The following is a 22,218-nucleotide window of genomic DNA, read 5'->3' as shown; positions in this document are numbered from 1 at the left end:
TAATCCCAGCTACTCGAGAGGCTGAGGCAGGAGAATCGCTTGAACCCAGGAGGCAGAGATTGCAGTGAGCCGAGATCGCACCACTGCACTCCTGCCTGGAGACAGAGCAAGACTCCGTCTCAAAAAACAAGCAAACAAAAAAGCTGTATATACATAAATATATTTAAATTTGAGGCCAGATACAGTGGCTCACACCATTTTGGGAGGCCAAGGTTTGGGGATAGCTTAAGCCCAGGAGTTTGAGACCAGCCTGGACAACATAGCAAGACTCAGACTTCAATTTTTTTTATTTTTATTTTTTTGTTGGTGGCACATGCCTGCGTTCCCTGCTAGTTAGGAGGCTGACCTGAGCTTGGCATTTGGGAAGCTTCCTCAGTATCTCAGTCCCTGATGGGATGTGTGATATAGTTTGGACGTTTGTCCCTTCCAAATCTCACATTGAAATGTAATCCCTGGGCCGGGCACAATGGCTCACGCCTGTAATCCCAGTACTTTGGGAGGCTGAGGCGGGAGGATCACAAGGGCAGGAGTTCAAGAGCAGCCTGGCCAATATGGTGAAACCTGTCACTACTAAAAGTACAAAAGTTAGCTGGGCATGGTGGTGGGCGCCTGTAGTCCCAGCTATTCAGGAGGCTGAGGCAGGAGAATCGCTTGAACCCAGGAGGCGGAGGTTGCAGTGAGCCGAAATCGCACCACTGCACTCCAGCCTGGGTGACGGATTGAGACTCCATTTCAAAAAAAAAAAAAAAAAAAGGAAGAAATGTAAACCCTGGCTGGGCATGCTGGCTCACACCTGTAATCCTAGCACTTTGGGAGGCCAAAGTGGGCGAATCACTTGAAGTCAGGAGGTCAACACCAGCCTGGCCAACATGGTAAAACCCTGATTCTACTTTAAAAATACAAAAATTAGCTGGGCGTAGTGGCATGCACCTCTACTCCCACCTACTTGGAAGGCTGAGACAGGCGGATCAGGAACCCAGGAAACAGAGGCTGCAGTGAGCCAAGATTGCACTATTGCACTCCAGCCTGGGCAACCAAGGGAGATTCCATATCAAAAAAAATAAAGAAAAGAAAAAGAAGACAAGACAGGAAGGAAGGAAGGAAGGAAGGAAGGAAGGAAGGAAGGAAGGAAGGAGAGAAAGAGAGAGAGAGAGAGAAAGAGAAAGAAAGAAAGAAAGAAAGAAAGAAAGAAAGAAAGAAAGAAAGAAAGAAAGAAAAAAGAAAGAAAGAAAGGGAAAGAAAGAAAGAGAAATAAGAAAGAAAGAGAAAGAAAGAAAGAAAGAAGGAAAGAAAAGAAAGAAAGAAAGAAAGAAAGAAAGAAAGAAAGAAAGAAAGAAAGAAAGAAAGAAAGAAAGAAAGAAAGAAAGAAAGAAAGAAAGAAGGAAAGAGAAAGAAAGAAGGAAAGAAAGGTAATCGCTAATGTTGGAGGTTGGGCCTGGGGAAGGTGTTTGGGTCCTGGTGGTACGTCCCTCATAAATGGCTTAGCACCATCCCCTTGGTGACTTTTTGCTCAGTTAGTTCACATGAGATCTATGTGGTACCCCCTACTCCTGTTTCTGCTCTTGCCATGTGATACACTGGCTCCTCCCTCACTTTCTGTCATGAGTGGAAGCTTCCTGAGGGCTCACCAGCAGCAGATGCCAACACTATGCTTCCTGTACAACTTGCAGAACCATGAGCCAATGAAACCTCTTTTCTTTATAAATTACTCAGTCTCAGGTATTCCTTTGTAGCAACTCAAGAGGGGACTAACACAACGTGGAAGTGCCACATGTCCTGAACTGCCCAGGATGTCCCCACCTCACACAGTGCTGGGGGCTCCACTCACCCAACAGGCCCTTCTCCGTTAACGGCACTATCCATGTCAAACTCTAGCTCCTCCCGTGTGTGCTCCTCTTCTGATTTCCTGGCAAGGAGGGAAGCACAGAGTGAGAAATAAGGGGAAGAGGAGGTGGAGAGGCATTCTCCAGCAAAACTCAAACTTCTTCACCTGGAGACGTGGCAGACAGACAGAGAGGTGGTTTCCTAAAGTCACTCCAAAGGCACCTTCCCCCAGAGCCATGGCCAGAAAGGCAGAGTAACTGCCACTAGAGACACGGGGAGGATTCCCCCAAAACTTACCTCCCACAGCACTCCCATAGTGGATGGAGAGAGAGTCCCATTCCCAGGGAAGGGACACAATGGGCAGATGAGGGAAGAAAGGTGGGCAGAGTGAGCAGGAAGGAGAAACTGAGCACCCCGCCCCCATCCCCACCACTCTTACCCCAGGGTACTGACCTGAAGGTGATGAGGCGGGTGTAGATGAGTGGGGGGCAAAAGAAGGCAAGAATCAGGGCCCAGATGGGTGTAGTGCTGGCCATATCTCCCCACCACTTCTGTGTCAGCAGAGACTGTGGGGGGTGGGCAGGATTAGGATTCAAATATCCCCCACAGCCCCCTCCCTAAGATGCCCAGCAAGGGTTGGACCACAGCTCCAAAGTACAGAGCAAGTGCCCAGTGTCACAGCCACAGCTATTGAGGTAGGGAAACGGTGGTGAAAGGCAAAGACAACTTGGGCCAGGTTTTGACAGTAAACAGCCAACACTTAAATTGACACTATATGGCAGATACAGGGCTAAGCACTTTATGTAGATTAGTCCACTGAATCCTCGACACATAAGGGGGTGGGTACTAGTATCTCCTCCTTGGCACACATGAGGCACAGAGAGGTTAAGGAAATGGCCCAAAGAAACACAGCCTGTATATGGTAGAGCTGGATGAGTTTAACCACTATCCACAGCCAGGGACTCTGGGTAGCTGTTTGAAATGTGGGCCAAACCATTCCAACAGATGAGGATGGGACTTCCTGTCGGGTGGGCACAACTTCCTGTACTGAAGTGAGATTCTGAGCCCCTGTCAGATTCAAACTAAAAATACTGATAATGTTTCCAAAATGTCAACTTGTCAGGATCGGAGAGACTGTGGGAGCAAGTGGGGCTTCCCAAGGCAGACAATTTCCTATAGAAAGGGTGGGATTTCCTAGGCCAAAGTTTTTGTCCAAAAATAAAACGTAATTGTTCGGTAAGGCCATTCTAATTGCTGAGAACTGAAACTAGGGACCTCTAAAAGAAGTGGAAAGGATTTCCTGTGGATGACATGGGACTTCCTGTGGATGACGTCAGACTTCCTGTGGATGACTTAGGACTTCCTTTGAAAGAAATGGACTCTTCCGTGAAAGGGGGAAGGACTTCTTAGGTTAAAGGTGGAACTTCCTGATAGGGTCACCAGGAGTTTCTCTATCTGGAGTGGAACTTTTTAGGAGGATGGGCTTTGCCGTGGGAAGGTTGGCTTTTAGTGGAAGGGAGTGAGGCTTCTTATGGGAAGAGCAGCCTTTCTGAGGGAGAAGAGAGACTTTCTGGGTAGTCTCCAGGGAGAGGGGCTGGTCAAGACCATAGATGTTCCCAATGGCAGGGGCTCATCCCTGTACTTCCCAGAGTCCACTTGGAGACTGTTTGGGATGTTGATGTCGCAGATACTCACCTGTACCCCATCCTGGGCAAAGAAGGCACGGGCGTCAGCTTGCATGGCCAGCTGGAGGCAAGTGGCATCCCCCCAGAGCGGGCAGCGACGAAGGAGGAGGCGGGCAGCCCTTACCTCACTGCTGTGATAGCACTCACCAAAGAGGTCTAGAGGCAGAGGAGTTAGTTATGTGACAGGGATGGGAAGTAGGGTGAGGGTGTGAAGGGAGAGGAAAGGGAATTTAAGGGGATGGTGCAGGGATATGTGAGGAGTGCGGCGATGCACATTCCTCCCCTGGCGGCAGCCCCCGTCCCTGCTCCCAGGCACTATGCTCCACGCACCAACGCCCATCCCCTCAAACTTGATCGCCAGGTCTTTCCTCCGTGCTGCCTCCTCAGCATCAGGCTCCAATCGTGCCATCACCCGGAGCAGCAAACAGGCCCCAAGAGCTGAGGAAACTGCATTGGAACCCTGGAGAGGCAAAGAGGGCATAGATGCCTCAAAGAGGGTTCATAGAGGGGGAGAAAGCCTGAAGTCAAGGGAAGGGACAGAGTCAGAGGTCAGAAACTAACTGGGGTCATCAGAGGCCAAGGAAGAAGCAATGTTTGGAGACAGATCTGGAAGAAACTGAACGTCAGTTGAAAATGCCAGAAGTCAGGTGGTTCAGAGACCAGGGATGCAAGTCACGGATGCAAGTCAGGGGTTAGAATGAATTCAGCAGTCACAGACAGGTCAAGAAGCAGTTGGAGGCTGGGTAAAGTGGCTCATGACTGTAATCCCAGCATGCTGGGAGGCTGAAGTGAAACCACCTTTGCAAAAATTACAACTGAGGAAATGATGACAGTGAAGGAAATCAGACCTAGCTGACTCCATCTGGCTTCTAGCCCTTAAGCTGTCCTTGCTCATTCCTGGGCATAGGCTCAAGTAACTTTGGGAAGGAATTCAGTTCATGGTTTGACTCTGAAACAAAATTGATCATAGCCCTTTCCCAAAAGACGCCCTTCTTGCCTGGGGACCAGTCTGCCTTTGAGGACTAACAAATTAGCTACAAGATTATAAATTATGGGCTGGGCATGGTGGCTCATGCCTGTAATCCCAGCACTTTAGGATGCCGAGGCGGGCGCATCATGAGGTCAGGAGATTGAAACCATCCTGGCTAACACGGTGAAACCCCGTCTCTACTAAAAATACAAAAAATTAGCCGGGCGTGGTGGCAAGCGCCTGTAGTCCCAGCTACTCGGGAGGCTGAGGCAGAAGAATGGTGTGAACCCGGGAGGCGGAGCTGCAGTGAGCCAAGATTGTGCCACTGCACTCCAGCCTGGGTGACAGAGCGAGACTCTGTCTCAAAAAAAAAAAAAAAAAAAAAAAATTAGAAATTATGGTTAGGGGGCCATGCAGCCTCTGGCTCCCCAGATTGCTCCTGGGGATAACATTACTATTGTAAAACCTAAGATGAATGCTTGAGATAGTTTGCAGACCTTGCACTGGATGGATCAGCTGACATGACCCAGACTGTAATCTGGCTCAATGAGTTCTGCCTTCCCACTCAGGAACAAAAGACAGCAAGAAAAACTCACTTGGGCTCCCTGTGAGTTCATCTCCAACCTGACCAATCAGCACTCCCCACTTCCCAAGCCCCTACCCACCAAATTATCTTTAAAAAGTCTCATCCCCGAATCCTCAAGGAGACTGATTTGAGTAATAATAAAACTGAGGTCTCCCACACAGCCCGGCTCTGCGTGAATTACTCTTTCTCCATTACAATTTCCTGTTTTGATAAGTCAGCTCTGTCTAGGCAGCAGGCAAGGTGAACCCATTGGGTGGTTACAGATGCAGGAGGATTGCTTGAGCCCAGGAATTCAAGACCAGCCTAGGCAACATAGTGAGACTCCATCTCTACAAAAAAAATTTTTTTTGGCCGGGCGTGGTGGCTCATGCCTATAATCCCAGCACTTTGGGAGGCTGAGGCAGGCGGATCATGAGGTCAGGAGATCGAGACCATCCTGGCTAAAATGGTGAAACCCTGTCTCTACTAAAAATACAAAAAAAAAAAAAAAAAAATTAGCTGGGCGTGCTGGCGGGCGCCTGTAGTCCCAGCTACTCGGGAGGCTGAGGCAGAAGACTGGCATGAACCCGGGAGGTGGAACTTGCAGTGAGCTGAGATCATGCCACTGCACTCCAGCCTGAGCGACAGAGCGAGACTCCGTCTCAAAAAAAATATTTTTTTTAGTTAGCCAGGCGTGGTGGTTTGCTCCTGTAGTCCCAGCTACTAGGGAGGCTGAGGTAGGAGGATCAAATGAGCCCAGGAAGTTGAGGCTGCAGTGAGCCATGATCATGCCACTGCACTCCAGCCTGGATGACTGAGGAAGACCCTGTCTCTAACAATAAAAGTTTTTGTTTGTTTGTTTGTTTGTTTGTTTTGAGACAGAGTCTCGCTCTGTCGCCCAGCCTGGAGTGCAGTGGCCGGATCTCAGCTCACTGCAAGCTCCGCCTCCTGGGTTTACACCATTCTCCTGCCTCAGCCTCCTGAGTAGCTGGGACTACAGGCGCCCGCTGCCTCGCCCGGCTAGTTATTTGTATTTTTTAGTAGAAATGGGGTTTCACCATGTTAGCCAGGATGGTCTCGAGCTCCTGACCTCGTGATCCGCCCGTCTCGGCCTCCCAAAGTGCTGGGACTACAGGCTTGAGCCACCGCGCCCGACCATGCAGATTTTTTTTAAATTAGCTTGTCATGTGGCCGGTAGACCCAACTACTCAGGAGGCTGAGGTGGGAAGATCGCTTGAGTCCAAGAAGGTCAAGTTTGCAGTGAACTCTGGTCACACCACTGCAGTCCAGCCTGAGTGACAGAATGAGACTCTGTCTCAACAACAACAAAAAAAAGAAAAAAAGAAAAGAAAGGAAAATAAATGAAATGAATAGAAATGAGTAGGAAAAATAAATAAATGAATAGAAACTATCCCTGCAGAAACTCAGACATTGAACTTACTAGACAAAGACTTTAAATAACCTGTCTTAAATATGCTCAAAGAGCTAAAGGAAATCATGAAAAAAGAACTAAAGGTAGCCAGGAAAAAGATGTCTCACCACCTAGAGAATAAGAATACAGAGATAGAGGCAGTGTTTCCTGAAACTGGGTTAATTCTTTATAGAAATTTTGAACACTGAATTTATTTTTTAAAAAATAATAAAAATTTAAAAAAAAATAAAAAATAAAAAACCAGAAAACATCTTATATGTACATAGGTCTTGAGTGAAGTGGCGCTTTTTTTTCCTGCTTCTTATAGAAGAGATTGAGAATGGTACTCTAATCAAAAATAAAGTTTTGTAGTGGGACCAGGGGAGAAAAAAAAAGAATATAGAGATAGAAATTACAGAAAGGAACCAAACAGAAACTCTGAAGCTAAAAAGCACAATAACTGAAACATAAAAACCACTAGAGGGACTCAACAGTAGATTCATAAAAAAGGCAAAATAAAGATCAGTGAATTTGAAGCTAAGTTCATTGAGATTATCCAGCTGGAGGAGAAAAGAGAAAAACAAATGAAGGAAAATAAGTAGAGCCTAAGGGACTTGCAAGACACCATACAGAATACTAATACACACATAATGAGAGTCCAAAAGGAAAAGAAAGAGAGAAAGGGAAAGAAATAATATTTGAAGATATAATGTCCTAAAAACTTCCAAAATTTGATGAAAGACATAAGTCTACACATCCAGGAAGCTCAAGGAACTCCAAGTAAAATAAATTCAGAGAGATCCACACTGAGATATGTTATCAAAGGCCAAAACAAAGAGAGAATCTTGGCCGAGCATGGTGGCACATGCCTGTAATCCCAGCATTTTCCGAAGCCGAAGCAGGCGGATCGCTTGAGGTCAGCAGTCCAGCCTGGCTAACATGGTGAAACCCCATCTCTACTTAAAAAAAAAACAAAAAACAAAAATTAGCCAGGCATGGTGGCAGGTGCCTGTAATCCCAGTTACTTGGGAGGCTGAGGCAGGAGAATTACTTGAACCTGGGAGACTGAGGTTGCAGTGAGCCAAGATCATGCCATTGCACTGCAGCCTGGGCAACAGAGCGAGACTCTGTCTCGAAAAGTAAAAGTATAAAATAATGCTTGATATGAGGGAGAGAAAAGAAAGAGGAAGCAGTTGGAGGCATGTATCACGGATGGAGGATGGGGCGCCGGTCAGGTGATGTCAGGGGTCGGGGAATTGTATAGTAATTGTATGGTGAACGCTGGCATCCAGTGGCCTAAAGGACAGGGATGCAGGAGCGCCAAGTCAGCACTCACCATCTCCCAGAAGTACATGGCCATCTGTGCCCTGTTCAGCAGCAGTGCCCAAATAAGCAGGTCACTCCAGGGGGCCTGCCCGAGGTCAGCATCCAGTGAGAGCAGCGAGGTGGCCTTGTCCGAGAGCAGACCCATCTGCCAGCAAAAGGAGGGGTGGTGAGGACTGGCCCCTCCCCAACACTGGCCACCACCAGCCCTGCCCCTGGTTTGGCCACACCCCTGCTCTGGCCACGCCCCATTCCTGATGTAATCCCGCCCCCAGGTCCTTCCCATGGAGAGGGGGCCCCCCCAGCTTTGCCCGGTCCTTACGCTCTCCCCGAAGCCCTGGCCTGGGTGAGGGTCCCAGGCGCCCCCGGAGGGGTACCTCGGTGCACACATCTTCCCCAGCAGCATCCTCAGCACATGCCCCACGTCAGGGGGCCGGGGCTCCGCAGCTCCCGCTTTTTGGGCTAGGGCTTTGGTGCCTGCGCTGTGGGACGCCTGGTCCAAAAGGTTGCGGATGAGCGAGTTGGGGGGCGCCGCGCCGTAGAGTTGGGCCAGGCGCATCGGGGTCAGAAAGCGGCCCAAGCTGAGGCCGTGGGAGATGAGCAAGCGCACGAACTCGGGCCGGTCATTCAGCAGGGCGTCCATGAGGGAGGCTTCGAGATGGAAGGACTGGCGGGGGTGGGATGAATGGGGGAAGAGATTAGCTCAAAGGTTAAGGACAAGAGACGGGGGTACAACGGTATGAGGGACAGATGGATGGATGGATGGATGGATGGATGGATGGATGGATGGATGGATGGATGGACGGACGGATGGACAAACGGATGGATGGATAAAATGGATGGATGGATGGATGGATGGATGGATGGATGGATGGATGGATGGACGGACGGACGGACAGACAAATGGATGGATGGATAGATAAATAGATGAATGAACGGATGAATGGATAGATGGATGTACAGCGTGGAGAGATGGATAGATGGACAGAGGGATGGATGGGGAGGAAACATGTTGGGGCAGATGGACAATCAGAGATGGATGGGCAATTAAGGGAAGGCTGGACAGGCCATAATGGAAGGCAGGGTGGAAAGGTGTCTAAGAAGGCAGAGAGGGAGGATAGCACAGTCCCTTTGTCAGGATGCGCAACCCCCAGGCCCTGACCCCTCACCCGCCATTGGATGTCCCCCCGAAAGAGTTCACTCTGGGCAATGTCCACGCGGTTCCAAGCCACAGCCAAACGCAGCTCGTCCAGGTAGGCTGAGGCCTCCGAGCTCCCGCAGGCTGGAAGGATTAGAGGGAGAGGGGGCAAGAAGTCAGGGGAGGAGGGACATCTTATGAATGTCTATTTTGCATGCCTGACTTTTAAACTCTGCATAAAGGGGGTGCTACTGGGCAGAGTGTGGGGGTCTTTAAGCAGTCAGGTTATGATAAGCATAAGGTCATTTGGCTCAGGGCCAGAGCAGAGACCACTGGTTTACAGCCCCCAAGAAGAAAGAAAAGGAATCACTTATTCATTTAATATTTATTGAGGTATGTTACGGACCAAGCAGTGGAGAGAGAAATCGGATACAGTTCCTACCCTGAAGAAGCTGGTTCTATTGGGGGAAATATGCCCCCCCAACACATAACTACCCTCAGAGTGCTCGGTGCCCTCAGAGGTGGGCATATAATATGATTAGGACCCAGAGGAGGATATGGTCACAGAGGTATAGAGTGGCCCAAGACAGCTCCCAGAGAATGTGTGTTGAGGTAGCACTTTGAAGACCACCAGGATTGGGAGGTGTGCATCTAAGATAGGAAAAGGGCGTTCAAAGCAGCAGGCACAGCAGAAGCAAAGGCCTGGGTGCAAAAACAAAACAAACAAAAAAAAACCACACAGCAGATGATGACAAATGTGAGTCACTCTCATTTCTGAAACTTGGGGTATGTTGTGAGGGGAAAGAGGTGACAACAGCAGAAAATGAGATTGGAAAAAATCTGAACCTGAGAGGGACTCAGAGAGACCCTGGAGGTCACTAAAACAGCAAGAGAGAACAAGAAACCCTTAAAAATTTGATCCAGCTATTTAGTGGATCCAAACATGTACAGTCAATAGGGGCATGAAAAGTCCTGAAGGGCATTTGTTGTGACATGGAGTTAGGTTTCCTTCTGCCTCCACTTGCTCTGTATCTATCTCCAAAACAAATTCATCTCATTCTGGTTGCTCCAAAAACTGGTACCACAGAAAGAGATAATCTCATGCAGTGGAGATGAGCAACGAGCTCTGGGGCAGGCAGACGTGGGTTCCAGTCCTCAGTCCACCAGTACCAGCTGAGTGACTTCAGGCAAGCCATTGAACCTTGGGAGCTTCGGTTTCCTCATCTATGAAATGGAAGATAGTGGCACCCCCTTCAGAGCACTGTAACCAATTACAGTAACTGTGGGAAGAAGTTCCACGCTGTGGTGACTCTGTAGCTTGACCAGTGTAGCCTCTAAGGCTGTAGTTGAGGAAACAGAGGCCCAGAAAGGCAGTCACATGTCTAGGACCACATGGCTCTCTGTGCTCTTTCAAAACCCAGATGTCCATTCAGAGCGGGCTTTTCTATGATTTTTTTTTTTTTTTTTTTTTTTTGAGACGGAGTCTCGCTCTGTCGCCCAGGCTGGAGTGCGGTGGCCGGATCTCAGCTCACTGCAAGCTCCGCCTCCCGGGTTTACACCATTCTCCTGCCTCAGCCTCCCGAGTAGCTGAGACTACAGGCGCCCACCACCTCGCCCGGCTAGTTTTTTGTAGTTTTTAGTAGAGACGGGGTTTCACCGTATTAGCCAGGACGGTCTCGATCTCCTGACCTCATGATCCGCCCGTCTCGGCCTCCCAAAGTGCTGGGATTACAGGCGTGAGCCACCGCGCCCAGCCCCAGAGAGTCTTTTTTATCCACACAACCGACCTTGGTCCTCTGCTGCCTCTCAAGGACAGCCTTTAGACCCTCCGCCTGGCATTTGAGGTCCTGGGTGGTTTGGCCCTACCCGCCTTACTGGCCTTGTCTCCAACACTCCCTTCATGCCAATGATACATACCAACCCTGCGAGCCTCTGACCTCTCTCCAAACATGCCCCTTCCTATGGGCTTGAGAATTATACAGACTCACATGAAAAGCCTGACCCCTGCTACTAGCCAGATGACCCTGGGCATGCGATTTTTCCTCTCTCTGAGCCTCAGTCTCTTCATCTGCAAAATGGAGTGATAATCCTTGCAGGCAGGGAAGGGAGATGAAGGGCAAAGGAGTATACCAACTGCCCAGCACTAGGCCTGCCTATGCTAGACTCTTAAGAAGCATTCATGGGCCGGGGGCGGTGGCTCATGCTTGTAATCCAAGCACTTTGGGAGGCCGAGGTGGGCAGATCACGAGGTCAGGAGGTCAAGACCATTCTGGCCAACACGGTAAAACCCCGTCTCTACTAAAAATACGAACATTAGCCAGGCGTGGTGGCGGGCACCTGTAGTCCCAGCTTCTCCGGAGGCTGAGGCAGGAGAATCGCTTGAACCTGGGAGGTGGAGCTTGCAGTGAGCCGAGATTGCGCCACTGTACTCCAGCCTGGGCGACAGAGCGAGACTCCGTCTCAAATAAAAAACAAAAACAAAAACAAAAAAAGACCTTGCCCCTTCTTTCTTGCTGAAATTCCATCCATTCAACTCTGCTATCCCCAGGCCTATCAGCCATCTACAGTTCCCCCAGTGGACTGCGATCACTTACACGCTCCTGCTGGGCTTACAACACCACCCCCGCAAACCGCATCTTACAGAGCTGCCTTATTTTCTCTCAGGAGGCTGCTGAGTTAACTTCCGCAGAGTGAATCAGATTTGCCCACTGAGAGTCACCTTATACTGAAGGATGTGCCCCCAGAGGAAATGGAATCATATTAAGACGAGATCCCTCTTACTGGGCCCCCACCAGGGACCAGGCATAACTCATACCTTGCCTTGGAGGCTTATAACACTCCTGCAAGATATTATCACTTTCCACAGAGAGAAACTGGGGCTCAGAGAGGGGAAGCTGCTTTCTCAAGACCACACAGCAAGAAAGAGGCCAAGCTGGTTTGTTTCTTTTTGAGACAGAGTCTCGCTCTGTCGCCCAGGCTGAAATGCAGTGGTAACCCCAGCACTTTGGGAGACTGAGGCGGGAGGATCAGTTGAGGCCAGGAGTTCACGACCAGCGTGGGCAACAGAGCAAGACCTCGTCTGTACCAAAAAAAAAAAAAAAAAAAAAAAATTTTTAAATTTACCAGTGTAGTGGCGGGCAGGTGTGTTCCCAGCTACTCAGAAGGCTGAGGTAGGAGGATCACTTGAGCCTGGGAGGTTGAGGCTGCAATGAGCCATGATCACACCATTATACTCCAGATTGGCCTACAGAGCAAGACCCTGTCTCAATAAATAAATAAATAAACCCCACCGCAGCCTCTTCCAGGTGGGTACTATGCTTCCCCGTCTTGGTTTTCATCATTCCATCCTCCAAGCTGCCATTTCTAGTGAAATATCTGGACTTCCTCACAGGGAGACAGTGTTTTGGTTCATGTCTAGACAGAGTGCTTCACGCATATTGGAAGCATATAGGGAAGGAAGAACGGGTGGGTGGATGGATAGATGGAAGAACAGTTGGATGGATGAATGACAAGATGGAGGGGTAGGCCAGGCGTGGTGGCTCAAACCTGTAATCCCAGCACTTTGGGAGGCCGAGACAGGCAGATCACGAGGTCAGGAGATCGAGACCATCCTGGCTAACATGGTGTAAACCCCGTCTCTATTAAAAAAATACAAAAAACTAGCCAGGCGAGGTGGCGGGTGCCTGTAGTCCCAGCCACTCGGGAGGCTGAGGCAGGAGAATGGCATAAACCCGGGAGGTGGAGCTTGCAGTGAGCTGAGGTCCGGCCACTGCACTCCAGCCTGGGTGACAGAGCGAGACTCCGTCTCAAAAAAAAAAAAAAAGAAAAGAAAAGATGGAGGGGTAGATGGGTAAATGGATGAAAGATTAATGGATGGAGGAATGAGTGGATGAAATTGTCAGTGGATGTGTGGACGGACAGGTGAGAAGAGGCATGGATGGAGGAATGAGTGGATGGAATTCTTAGGAATTGCCAGTGGATGTGTGGATGGACAGGTGAGAAGATGGATGGATGGAAGAATGAGTGGATGGAATTGTTCGTGGATGTGTGGACAGACAGGTGAGAAGATGGATGGATGGAGGAATGAGTGGATGGAATTGTCCATGGATGTGTGGATGGACAGGTGAGAAGATGGATGGATGGAGGAATGAGTGGATGGAAGAATGAGTGGATGGAATTGTCCATGGATGTGTGGACAGACAGGTGAGAAGATGGATGAATGGAGGAATGAGTGGATGGAATTCTCAGGAATTGTTGGTGGATGTGTGGATGGACAGGTGAAAGGATGGATGGATGAAAGAATGACAGATGACTGGAAGGATGGGTAGGTAAAGAGATGGAAAGACCGACCTGTACATATGGATGGATGGCTGGAAAGATGAAAGAATGGCTGGATGGATCCCATAGAGGAAAGCAGATGCTGGAACATAATGGAAGCATCCGGGAAAACTACCCAAATAGCACCATGCAAAGCCCCAAAGGGGAAAGATATTAAGAGGGGTAAAGGGGGCATGGGCCTTGGATTAGAGAGGGTGGATGAAGTGCCCAGGCCAGGAAAGGTGTCCAAGGTTGAACTGAGAGAGGGGGAGGACTGGAGGGTACAACTTTTACCCTTCACAAGGGCCTTCAAAACTATGGTCTCGAATTCCTCAGACCCATCCTCAGAAGAATAGACTGTCAGGAGCTCCTTCCGGGTCATAATCCTCTCCACCTGTGGAATAGCCAGTTCTGGATCCCTAGCCCAGCTCCATCCCCAGCTCCTGTTGGGCCCTGTCCAAAGGGATAGAGGAGGCCATTCCCCCCCAGGACCTAATAGTCTAGGTGCCCAGAACCCTCTACTCCTGGAACCTGGAAGTCCAGGCCCCCAGCCCCTCCTCCCTCAGACCCAGGAGCCCAAGTCCCCAGCTCCCTCCCATCTCAGGATCCAGAGTTGGGCCCCCAGTGTCATACCTGGGCCTGCAGGACCTCAGGGTCCCCTTTGGGAAAGAAACGCCTGATTCGATCCCGGGCTTCGCCTTGCCTGGCTCCCCCACTCCCTGGGGCCAGAGTGTCTTCCAGGGTCTCCGCCAGGCAGTCCGCAGCTCCCCCAGAGCCAGCCACGAGGAGACAGGGGAGCTGAGCCTGGGTGGCGTTCTCTATTTGCTACAGGATAAAGGGAAGAGTCACGTCAGAGAAGGCTACCCAGAGTCAGACCCCCAGACCCTCCCTATGACTCAGGACCCAGGAGTCCTAGCCCCCAACTCTCCTTCCCCCTTAGATCCAGGTATCCAGGCCCCTGTACCGTCAACATCTTCTCATCACCATCGATCAGGAGAAGCAGGACAGGGATGTCAATTCCAGTCCCTGAGGCAAGAAGAGAAGGGAGCTTGATTATCTCCCATCAGCCTTTGCTGGAGATAGGAGAACACCACATATCCCAGGAGTCCCTGGGGCAAATATCAGCCTTGTCCTAATCTTCTGTTCAGAGGCTCATTGGCATTGTCATTTCTTTTTTACTTAATTATGTATTTATTTTAGAAATGAGCATCTTGCTGTGTTGGCCAGGGTGGTCTCGAACTCCTGGCCTCAAGCAATCCTCCCAACTTGGCCTCCCAAAGCGCTGGGATTACAGGCATGAGCCACCGCACCAGCCTAACTTTTTTTTTTTTTTTTTTTTTTTGAGACAGAGTCTCGCTCTGTCACCCAGGCTGGAGTGCAGTGGCCGGATCTCAGCTCACTGCAAGCTCCGCCTCCCAGGTTTACGCCATTCTCCTGCCTCAGCTTCCCGAGTAGCTGAGACTACAGGCGCCACCACCTCGCCCGGCTAGTTTTTTTTTTTTTGTATTTTTTAGTAGAGACAGGGTTTCACCGTGTTAGCCAGGATGGTCTCGATCTCCTGACCTCGTGATCCGCCCGTCTCGGCCTCCCAAAGTGCTGGGATTACAGGCTTGAGCCACCGCGCCCAGCCACCAGCCTAACTTTTGAAACAGGGTGTCACTCTCTCACCCAGGCTGGAGTGCAGGGCCATGATCACACCTCACTGCAGTCTTGATCCTCCTACTTTAGCCTTCTAAGCAGCTGGGACGACGGGCATGCACCACCATGCCCAGCTAACTTTTTAATTTTTGGTAGAGATGGAGGTCTTGCCATCTTGCCCAGGCTGGTCTCGAACTCCTGGACTCAAGGGATCCTCCCACCTTGGCCTCCCAAAGTGCTGGAATTACAGCTGTGAGCCAGCGTGCCCGGCCAGAATTGTCATGTCTTTGAACACTTCAGGAGGGAGCTAGATTTTGAAGACAGTAATGCTTAACTTCCCCGGGGAGGAGGGTGCTGAGGACCTCGACTCCTGAGTCCCTGAATGAGGCAGGTGTTTCTTGCATGCGTCAATCCTGTAATTGATTAACCATCAGGAGCCAGAGGGAGTGAAAGTTCAAACAGAAAGTAAAGGAAATGAAAATAGAAAGGGCTATGCAAGCACAATATAGATATGTACTAAAATCCAATTGCACCATAAAGATAAGATTATACTAACTCTATTCCCATTAAAATTAGAAACTAGGCCAGGCGAGGTGGCTCACACCTGTAATCCCAGCACTTTGGGAGGCCGAGGCGGTTGGATTACCTGAGGTCAGGAGTTCAAAACCAGCCTGACCAACATGGTGAAACCTCATCTCTACTAAAAATACAAACATTAGGCCGGGCGTGGTGGCTCACGCCTGTAATCCCAGCACTTTGGGAGGCTGAGGCGGGCAGATCATGAGGTCAGGAGTTCGAGACCAGCCTGACCAACATCGTAAAACTCCATCTCTACTAAACATACAAATTAGCCGGGCATAGTGGCACATGCCTGTAATCCCAGCTACTCAGGAGTTTGAGGCAGGAGAATCACTTGAGCCCAGGAGGCAGAGGCTGCAGTGAGCTGTGATTGCACCACTGCACTCCAGCCTGGGCGACAGAGAGAGACCCTTTTTCAAAAAAAAAGAAAGAAAGAAAGAAAGAAAGAAAATTATGAGATACCTGGGAATTAATTAATCCAGAAAGGCACAGGATATTTATGAGGAATCTTACAAATTTTATTTAAGGACAGGTCTAATAAATGGAAAAACTAACAGTAAGTCAACTTGTCACAAATTAACGTATAAATTCAATACAGCCTGGAGAAAGAGGGAGGTTAAGAGGAAGTCTGGAGGTGTTTACCCTATTTTGAATGGAACAGAATCATTTTAAACTTCATATGGAAAAATAAGTGTCAGAGAAGAGCCAAGAAATTGCTCAGAAAGGACAGTGAGAAGGAGCTTTCATTAACACATATTAAAGCATATTTATTTATTTATTTATTTTTATGATTGAGACAGGGTCTCACTCTGTCACCCAGGCTGGAGTGCAGTGATACCATCTCGGCTCACTGCAGCCTCCACTTCCTGAGCTCAAGCGATCCTCCCACCTCAGCCTCCCCAGTAGCTGGGACTACAGGCATGTGCCACCATGCCTGGCAATTTATTTTTATTTTTATTTTTGTAGAGATGGAGTTTCATTATGTTGCCAGGCTGGTCTTGAATTCCTGAGTTCAAGTGATCCACCCGCCTTGGCCTCCTAAAGTGCTGGATTACAGGCATGAGCCACCACACCTGGCCTTAAAACATCTTTAAACTGCTGTAATCAAAGCATAGTTTGGACCCAGGAATATATAAGTAGAGAAAAAAAAAAGTTTTCAAAACGGATTTCAACAGATAAAGGATCTGAATACACAACCACAAGAATTCTATTTAGCTAGGAAAGGATGGTTTATTAAATGGTCATAAGGCCGGGCGCAGTGCCTCAAGCCTGTAATCCCAGCACTTTGGGAGGCCGAGATGGGCGGATCACGAGGTCAGGAGATCCAGACCATCCTGGTTAACACGGTGAAACCCCATCTCTACTAAAAAAAATACAAACAAACTAGCCGGGCGAGGTGGCGGGCGCCTGTAGTCCCAGCTACTCAGGAGGCTGAGGCAGGAGAATGGCATAAACCCGGGAGGCGGAGCTTGCAGTGAGCTGAGATCCGGCCACTGCACTCGAGCCTGGGCGACAGAGCGAGACTCCATCTCAACAAAAAAAATAAAAATAAAAAAAAAATAAATGGTCATAAAGAAAACATAGCTTCTCCTTTGGATGAACAGAAATATAGACTCCTGACCTCAAATATGTAAAAAATCATTTCCAGATGGATTAAAGGTTTAAATATAAAACTAAGAGATATTAAAAGACGACTTACGAGAATATTTGTCTTGGAGTGGGATGAGACTTTCTAAGACAGGCAGCCAAGGGGTTATAAAAGAGACAAAAGCTATATCTAACCCCATAAAAATCATAGGATTTTTTTATAGCAATAGACACCATATAAAAGTCGCTTTTTACATTTTGTTGCTGGGCGCAATGGCTTATGCCTGTAATCCCAGCATTTTGGGAGGCCAAGGTGGGTGGATCGCTTGAGCTCAGGAGTTCGAGACCAGCCTGGGCAACAAGGCAAAATCCCGCTTCTACCAAAACCACAAAAAATTAGCTGGGCGTGGTGTGGTGATGTGCACCCGTGGTTCTAGCTACTCAGGAAGCTGAGGTGGAAGGATTCCTTGAGCCCAGGAGGCAGAGATTGCAGTGAGCCAAGATCACACCACTGCAGCACTGCACTCCAGCCTGGGTGACAGAGTGAGACCCTACCTCAAAAAAAAAAAAAAGACCTTTTATTTAGCATCATTTGTAGTGTCAAACATTAGTAAACCTTAGATATCCATAAACTGGGAATTTTTTTTTATTTTTTTAAACTGTAATCCCACGAAAGATTCGATTGGGGAATTTTTTTTTTTTTTTAGAGGAAGTCTCACTCTGTCGCCCAGGCTGGAGTGCAGTGGCATGATCTCCGCTCACTGTAACCTCCACCTCCCAGGTTCAAGTGATTCTCCTGCCTCAGCTTCCCAAGTAGCTGGGATAACAGACGCGCGGCACCATGCCTGGTTAATTGTTTGTATTTTTAGTAGAGATGGGGTTTCACCATGTTGGCCAGGCTGGTCTCGAACCCCTGACATCAGGTGATCTGCCTGCCTCAGTCTCCCAAAGTGCTGGGATTACAGGCGTGAGCCACTGCACCTGGCCTTAGATTGGGGAAATTTTTAAATAACAGATGGGGACAGGCACGGTGGCTCATGCCTGTAATCTCAGTACTTTGGGAGGCCAAGGTTGGTGGACCACTTTAGCCTAGGAGTTCAAGACTGGCCTGGGCTACATAGAGAGACCTCACCTCTACAAAGAATACAAAAATTAGCTCAGTGTGATGGCATGTGCCTGTTGTCCCAGTTACTCGGGAGGCTGAGGTGGGAGGATCACCTGAGCCTGGGGAGGTTGAGATTACAGTGAGCCATGATTGTGCCATTGCACACAGCCTGGGTGACAGTGAGGCCCAGTCTCAAACAAAGAAAAAGGAAAGGGTACATCCTTACTAAGGAAGATCAGGCAGCAATTAGGAGAAGAAGCAAGACAGAGAAGTTTAAACCGAAAAGGATGGTCATGAAAAATGTGTAGGCCGGGTGCGATGGCTCACGCCTGTAATCACAGGACTTTGGGAGGCCAAGGTGGGCAGATCACCTGAAGTCAGGAGTTCGAGACCAGCCTGGCCAACATGGTGAAATCCCGTCTCTACTAAAAATACAAAAATTACCTGGTGTGGTAGCGGGCATCTGTAATCCTGGCTACTCGGGAGGCTAAGGCAGGAGAATTGCTTGAACCCAGAAGGCAGAGGCTGCAGTGAGCCGAGATCGCGCCACTACACTCCAGCCTGGGCAACAAAGCAAGACTCCGTCTCAAGACAAAAAATGCATCAAGCTGTCCCCTTCATGCATTTTTCTGTATGCATGAGAGATTTCAAAATAAAGTCTGTTTGTTTGTTTGTTCATTTGAGATGGAGTCTTGCTCTGTCGCCCAGGCTGGATTGCAGTGGCTTGATCTTGGTTCACTGCAACCTCCACCTCCCGGGTTCAAGCAATTCTCTCGCCTTAGCCTCCCAAGTAGCTGGGCTTACAGGCACACGACACCACAACTGGCTAATTTTTTTAAATGTTTTATTCTCTATTATTATTATTATTATTATTTGGTAGAGACAAGGTCTTGCTCTGTTACCCAGGCTGGTCTTGAATTCCTGGCCTCAAGCAATCCTTCCGCCTGGGCCTCCCAAATTGTTGGGATTACTGATGTGAGCTACCTCACTCCCAGACAGAGGTTTTTTTTTTTTTTTTATTTGTTTGTTTTTAATTAATTTTTTTTTTTTGAGACGGAGTCTTGCTCTGTCGCTCAGGCTGGAGTGCGGTGGCGCGATCTCACTCACTGCAAGCTCCGCCTCCCGGGTTCACGCCATTCTCCTGCCTCAGCCTCCCGAGTAGCTGGGACTACAGGCACCCGCCACCACGCCCGGCTAATTTTTTGTATTTTTAGTAGAGACAGGGTTTCACCGTGTTAGCCAGGATGGTCTCGATCTCCTGACCTCGTGATCCACCTGCCTCGGCTTCCCAAAGTGCTGGGATTACAGGCGTGAGCCACCGCGCCCGGCCTCAGAGGTTTTTAAAAACATGAATAATGATGGGGAAAGACACTTAACCATAGGTAATTCCCCAAATTTCGGCCAGACCAAACTACTAGGATCTTGAGCACTGGGGTCGTGGGTTGTGGGTCACGGATTCAAGAAGCCACTCACCTCCCACGCCCGTCTTCTGCTGTGAGATGTAGGACTCCAGGCGCAAGCGGAAGCGGCTCTCGCCCCCCAGGCGGCAGTGCGTGCCATCGTCCACCAGGAAGAAGGCCGAGTAGTTGTAGTCCAGGGGAAACTGGACCCCGTCCTCCGGGTCGCCATGCCACCGGTACCTCGCAGGGAACGAGCCCTAGGGGAAAAATGGCCAGACCAGGGCGTCTCCTCATCAGGGCCAGGACAGACACAAGCCCCTCCTCCTCCCTCAGACCCAGGGGTCCGGGCCCCTCCTCCTCCCTCAGACCCTGGAGTCCAGATCCCCAGCCCCTCCTCCCTCAGACCCAGGAGTCCAGATCGCCAGCCCCTCCTCCCTCAGACCCAGGCCCCCAGCCCCTCCTCCCTCAGACCCAGGAATCCGGGCCCCCAGCCTCTCCTTCCTCAGACTTCAGGAACCCAGGCCTCCAGTCCCTTTTTTCCAAGTCCCTGGGTTGTACCTTGGGGTTGGTGAGGGTGTCTCTATTCCGGACCACACCCCAGGGGGCCACGCCCATGGCCACCACCTTGGTGCCCCCAGTGCTGGCTGTCTGATGGTCCCGCACAGCCACACCAACATGCCGGCCGATGCCCGTGTGCAGACCCCCAGTGACAATCCAGGCTCCTACGCAGACGCCGAGGAACACGCAGAGGCAGAGGGAGAAAAACCGAGAGTAAGACAGAGACACACACACAGAGACTGGGTGGCGGGGGAGGCCACCCAGAGTCGTGGGGGAGATGGCAGGCAGGCCAAGGCCCGGGAGACAGCCCCCACCCACCCTCGGTCACCTGTGCTCTGAGCAGCCCGCACCAGCCCACGACGCAGCAGGTCCTGCAGCCAGGTCTGGAGGACGGGGCCCCCCGACCCCCCCAGCACTGACACCACCAGGTTCGGGGCACGGAAGCCCCACGTGCGTGTGACCAGACTATAAACTGTAGCTGGATCCGTTCGGTCAGAGAGCCGGAGGAACTGTGGACACATGGAAGCGGGGGACACAGGGAGGGGGACAGAGACCCAGAGAGAGAAAGAGACAGACTCAAGAGAGAGAGGGACAGAGACCCAGAGAGATGTGGACAGAGACCCGGAGAGATGTGGACAGAGACCCGGAGAGATGGGGACAGAAACCCAGAGAGACAGGACAGAGACCCAGAGAGACAGGGATAGAGACCCAAGAGAGAGGGAGACAGAGACCCAGATGAGGGGGACAGAGACCCAGAAAGAGAGAGAGACAGAGACTCAAGAGAGAAAGGGACAGAGACCCAGAGACAGAGAGACAGAGATCCAGAGGGAGGGGGACAGAGACACACAGAGAGAGAGACAGAGACCCAGAGACAGAGGGGGACAGAGACCCAGAGACAGAGGGGGACAGAGACCCAGAGACAGAGGGGGACAGAGACCCAGAGAGAGAGGGAGACAGAGATCCAGAGAGAGGGGGACAGAGACACACACAGAGAAAGAGAGATAGAAACCAGAGACAGAGGGGGACAGAGACCCAGAGAGAGAGGGGGATAGAGATCCAGAGAGAGGGACACAGAGACAGAGGGAGACAGAGACACAGAGAGAAGGAGACCACCTCAGAGAGAAGACAGGTGGGGCGGAGGGGACACACAGAGCAAAGACAAGGATGGGCGGAGAGGACCAGCGTTCAGCGCGGGCGTCCCGGCTCCACTGTGGAGCCCTGAGCATGCAGCCCCTGGTGCCCGGGCCCTGCCCACACAGGCCTGCCTCACGTTGCTGTGCTTGCGGCCGGCCCCCGTGAAGTCCAGCTCTCCGTAGGCATCAGTGGGCTTCTCCGTGGTGTGTGCATCGCTGTCCCACACGGTCACCACGGCCGCCCCGAAGGCATCCTCCATGGCCACTGCAGGGTGGGCGGTCCGGGGGCGCCCACACTGGCACAAGGTCCCTCTGGGGGTGCGAGGGCGGAGCGTGAACCCAGGGCTGCCCCCCGACCCCAGCATCCGGTCGGTGTGTTCATGCTTCTGGAGAGGGGCTGTTGACACTGACCCCGCACCCGCAGAGGCAGTCAGAGTCCACGCTACCCCTGGCCCTGGCTCTGATCGCCTCAGGGAGAGACTGGAGCCGAGGACAGTCCCCCTTCCCCATGGGAAGGAAGCCAGTGAGTCCAGAAAGCCTGAGCAGGAAGAGGTGGGTCACCATCATCTGCGGAGCCTCAAGTGCAAAGGCAGAGGGCCACTGGGGGTATCCTCGCTGTGCCCCCATCCAAACACAAGATGTTCACCATGAGAAAGGACATCCAGAGGGTAACTTAGGGACAGCCCACGTGCTAGGGGCTGACGCGGCTGTGTGACTTTGGGCGAGCGGCTTCACCTCTCTGAGCCTAAATTTCCTCCTCTAATGAAAAGACAGTAATAGCGCAGCCTACTTCACGGAGCTATGAGGAGCCAGGGAAAGAACGCAGTGTTTCCTGAAATGAGGCTCGCATACCAGTCCCAGCCAGAGGCAACGCGACACGAACTTCACACGGAGCTTAAAATAACCTTGAATAACGCAGTGAGAAAGTCATTCCTTTTTCAGTTCTCCTGACGACTGTCAAGGAGAGAGGCTCAGCTGGGTGCTG

General features: G+C 50.6%; 1 protein-coding gene across 7 annotated transcripts in view; it reads right to left on the bottom strand.

Moving 5' to 3' along the window:
• TRPM4 (transient receptor potential cation channel subfamily M member 4) overlaps positions 1-22,218 on the bottom strand; it is a 46,417-nt gene that overhangs the window by 16,413 nt on the left and 7,786 nt on the right. For 2 of the 7 annotated variants that reach the window (XR_748648.2, XM_010369445.2), the window contains exons 3-16: positions 21,371-21,545; positions 20,429-20,609; positions 20,101-20,264; positions 19,616-19,799; positions 14,198-14,259; positions 13,867-14,058; positions 13,528-13,627; positions 8,948-9,060; positions 8,101-8,445; positions 7,792-7,926; positions 3,840-3,969; positions 3,520-3,665; positions 2,278-2,390; positions 1,829-1,906 (exon numbers count right to left, since the gene is read on the bottom strand). Coding sequence is in view for 6 of the 7 variants with exons in the window: in XM_010369445.2 (XP_010367747.1) it covers positions 1,829-1,906; positions 2,278-2,390; positions 3,520-3,665; positions 3,840-3,969; positions 7,792-7,926; positions 8,101-8,445; positions 8,948-9,060; positions 13,528-13,627; positions 13,867-14,058; positions 14,198-14,259; positions 19,616-19,799; positions 20,101-20,264; positions 20,429-20,609; positions 21,371-21,545 (2,118 nt within the window). In the remaining variant the exon portion in view is untranslated. Of the gene's footprint in view, positions 1-1,828; positions 1,907-2,277; positions 2,391-3,519; positions 3,666-3,839; positions 3,970-7,791; positions 7,927-8,100; positions 8,446-8,947; positions 9,061-13,527; positions 13,628-13,866; positions 14,059-14,197; positions 14,260-19,615; positions 19,800-20,100; positions 20,265-20,428; positions 20,610-21,370; positions 21,546-22,218 lie in introns of those variants that run through there. The other 5 variants (XM_030913425.1, XM_030913423.1, XM_030913422.1 and 2 more) reach the window with 5 other exon arrangements.

The sequence above is a fragment of the Rhinopithecus roxellana genome, chromosome 12, assembly GCF_007565055.1.
Source record: "Rhinopithecus roxellana isolate Shanxi Qingling chromosome 12, ASM756505v1, whole genome shotgun sequence".
Taxonomy (NCBI): Eukaryota; Metazoa; Chordata; class Mammalia; order Primates; family Cercopithecidae; genus Rhinopithecus; species Rhinopithecus roxellana.
This window is presented reverse-complemented; position numbering and strand designations above follow the sequence as displayed.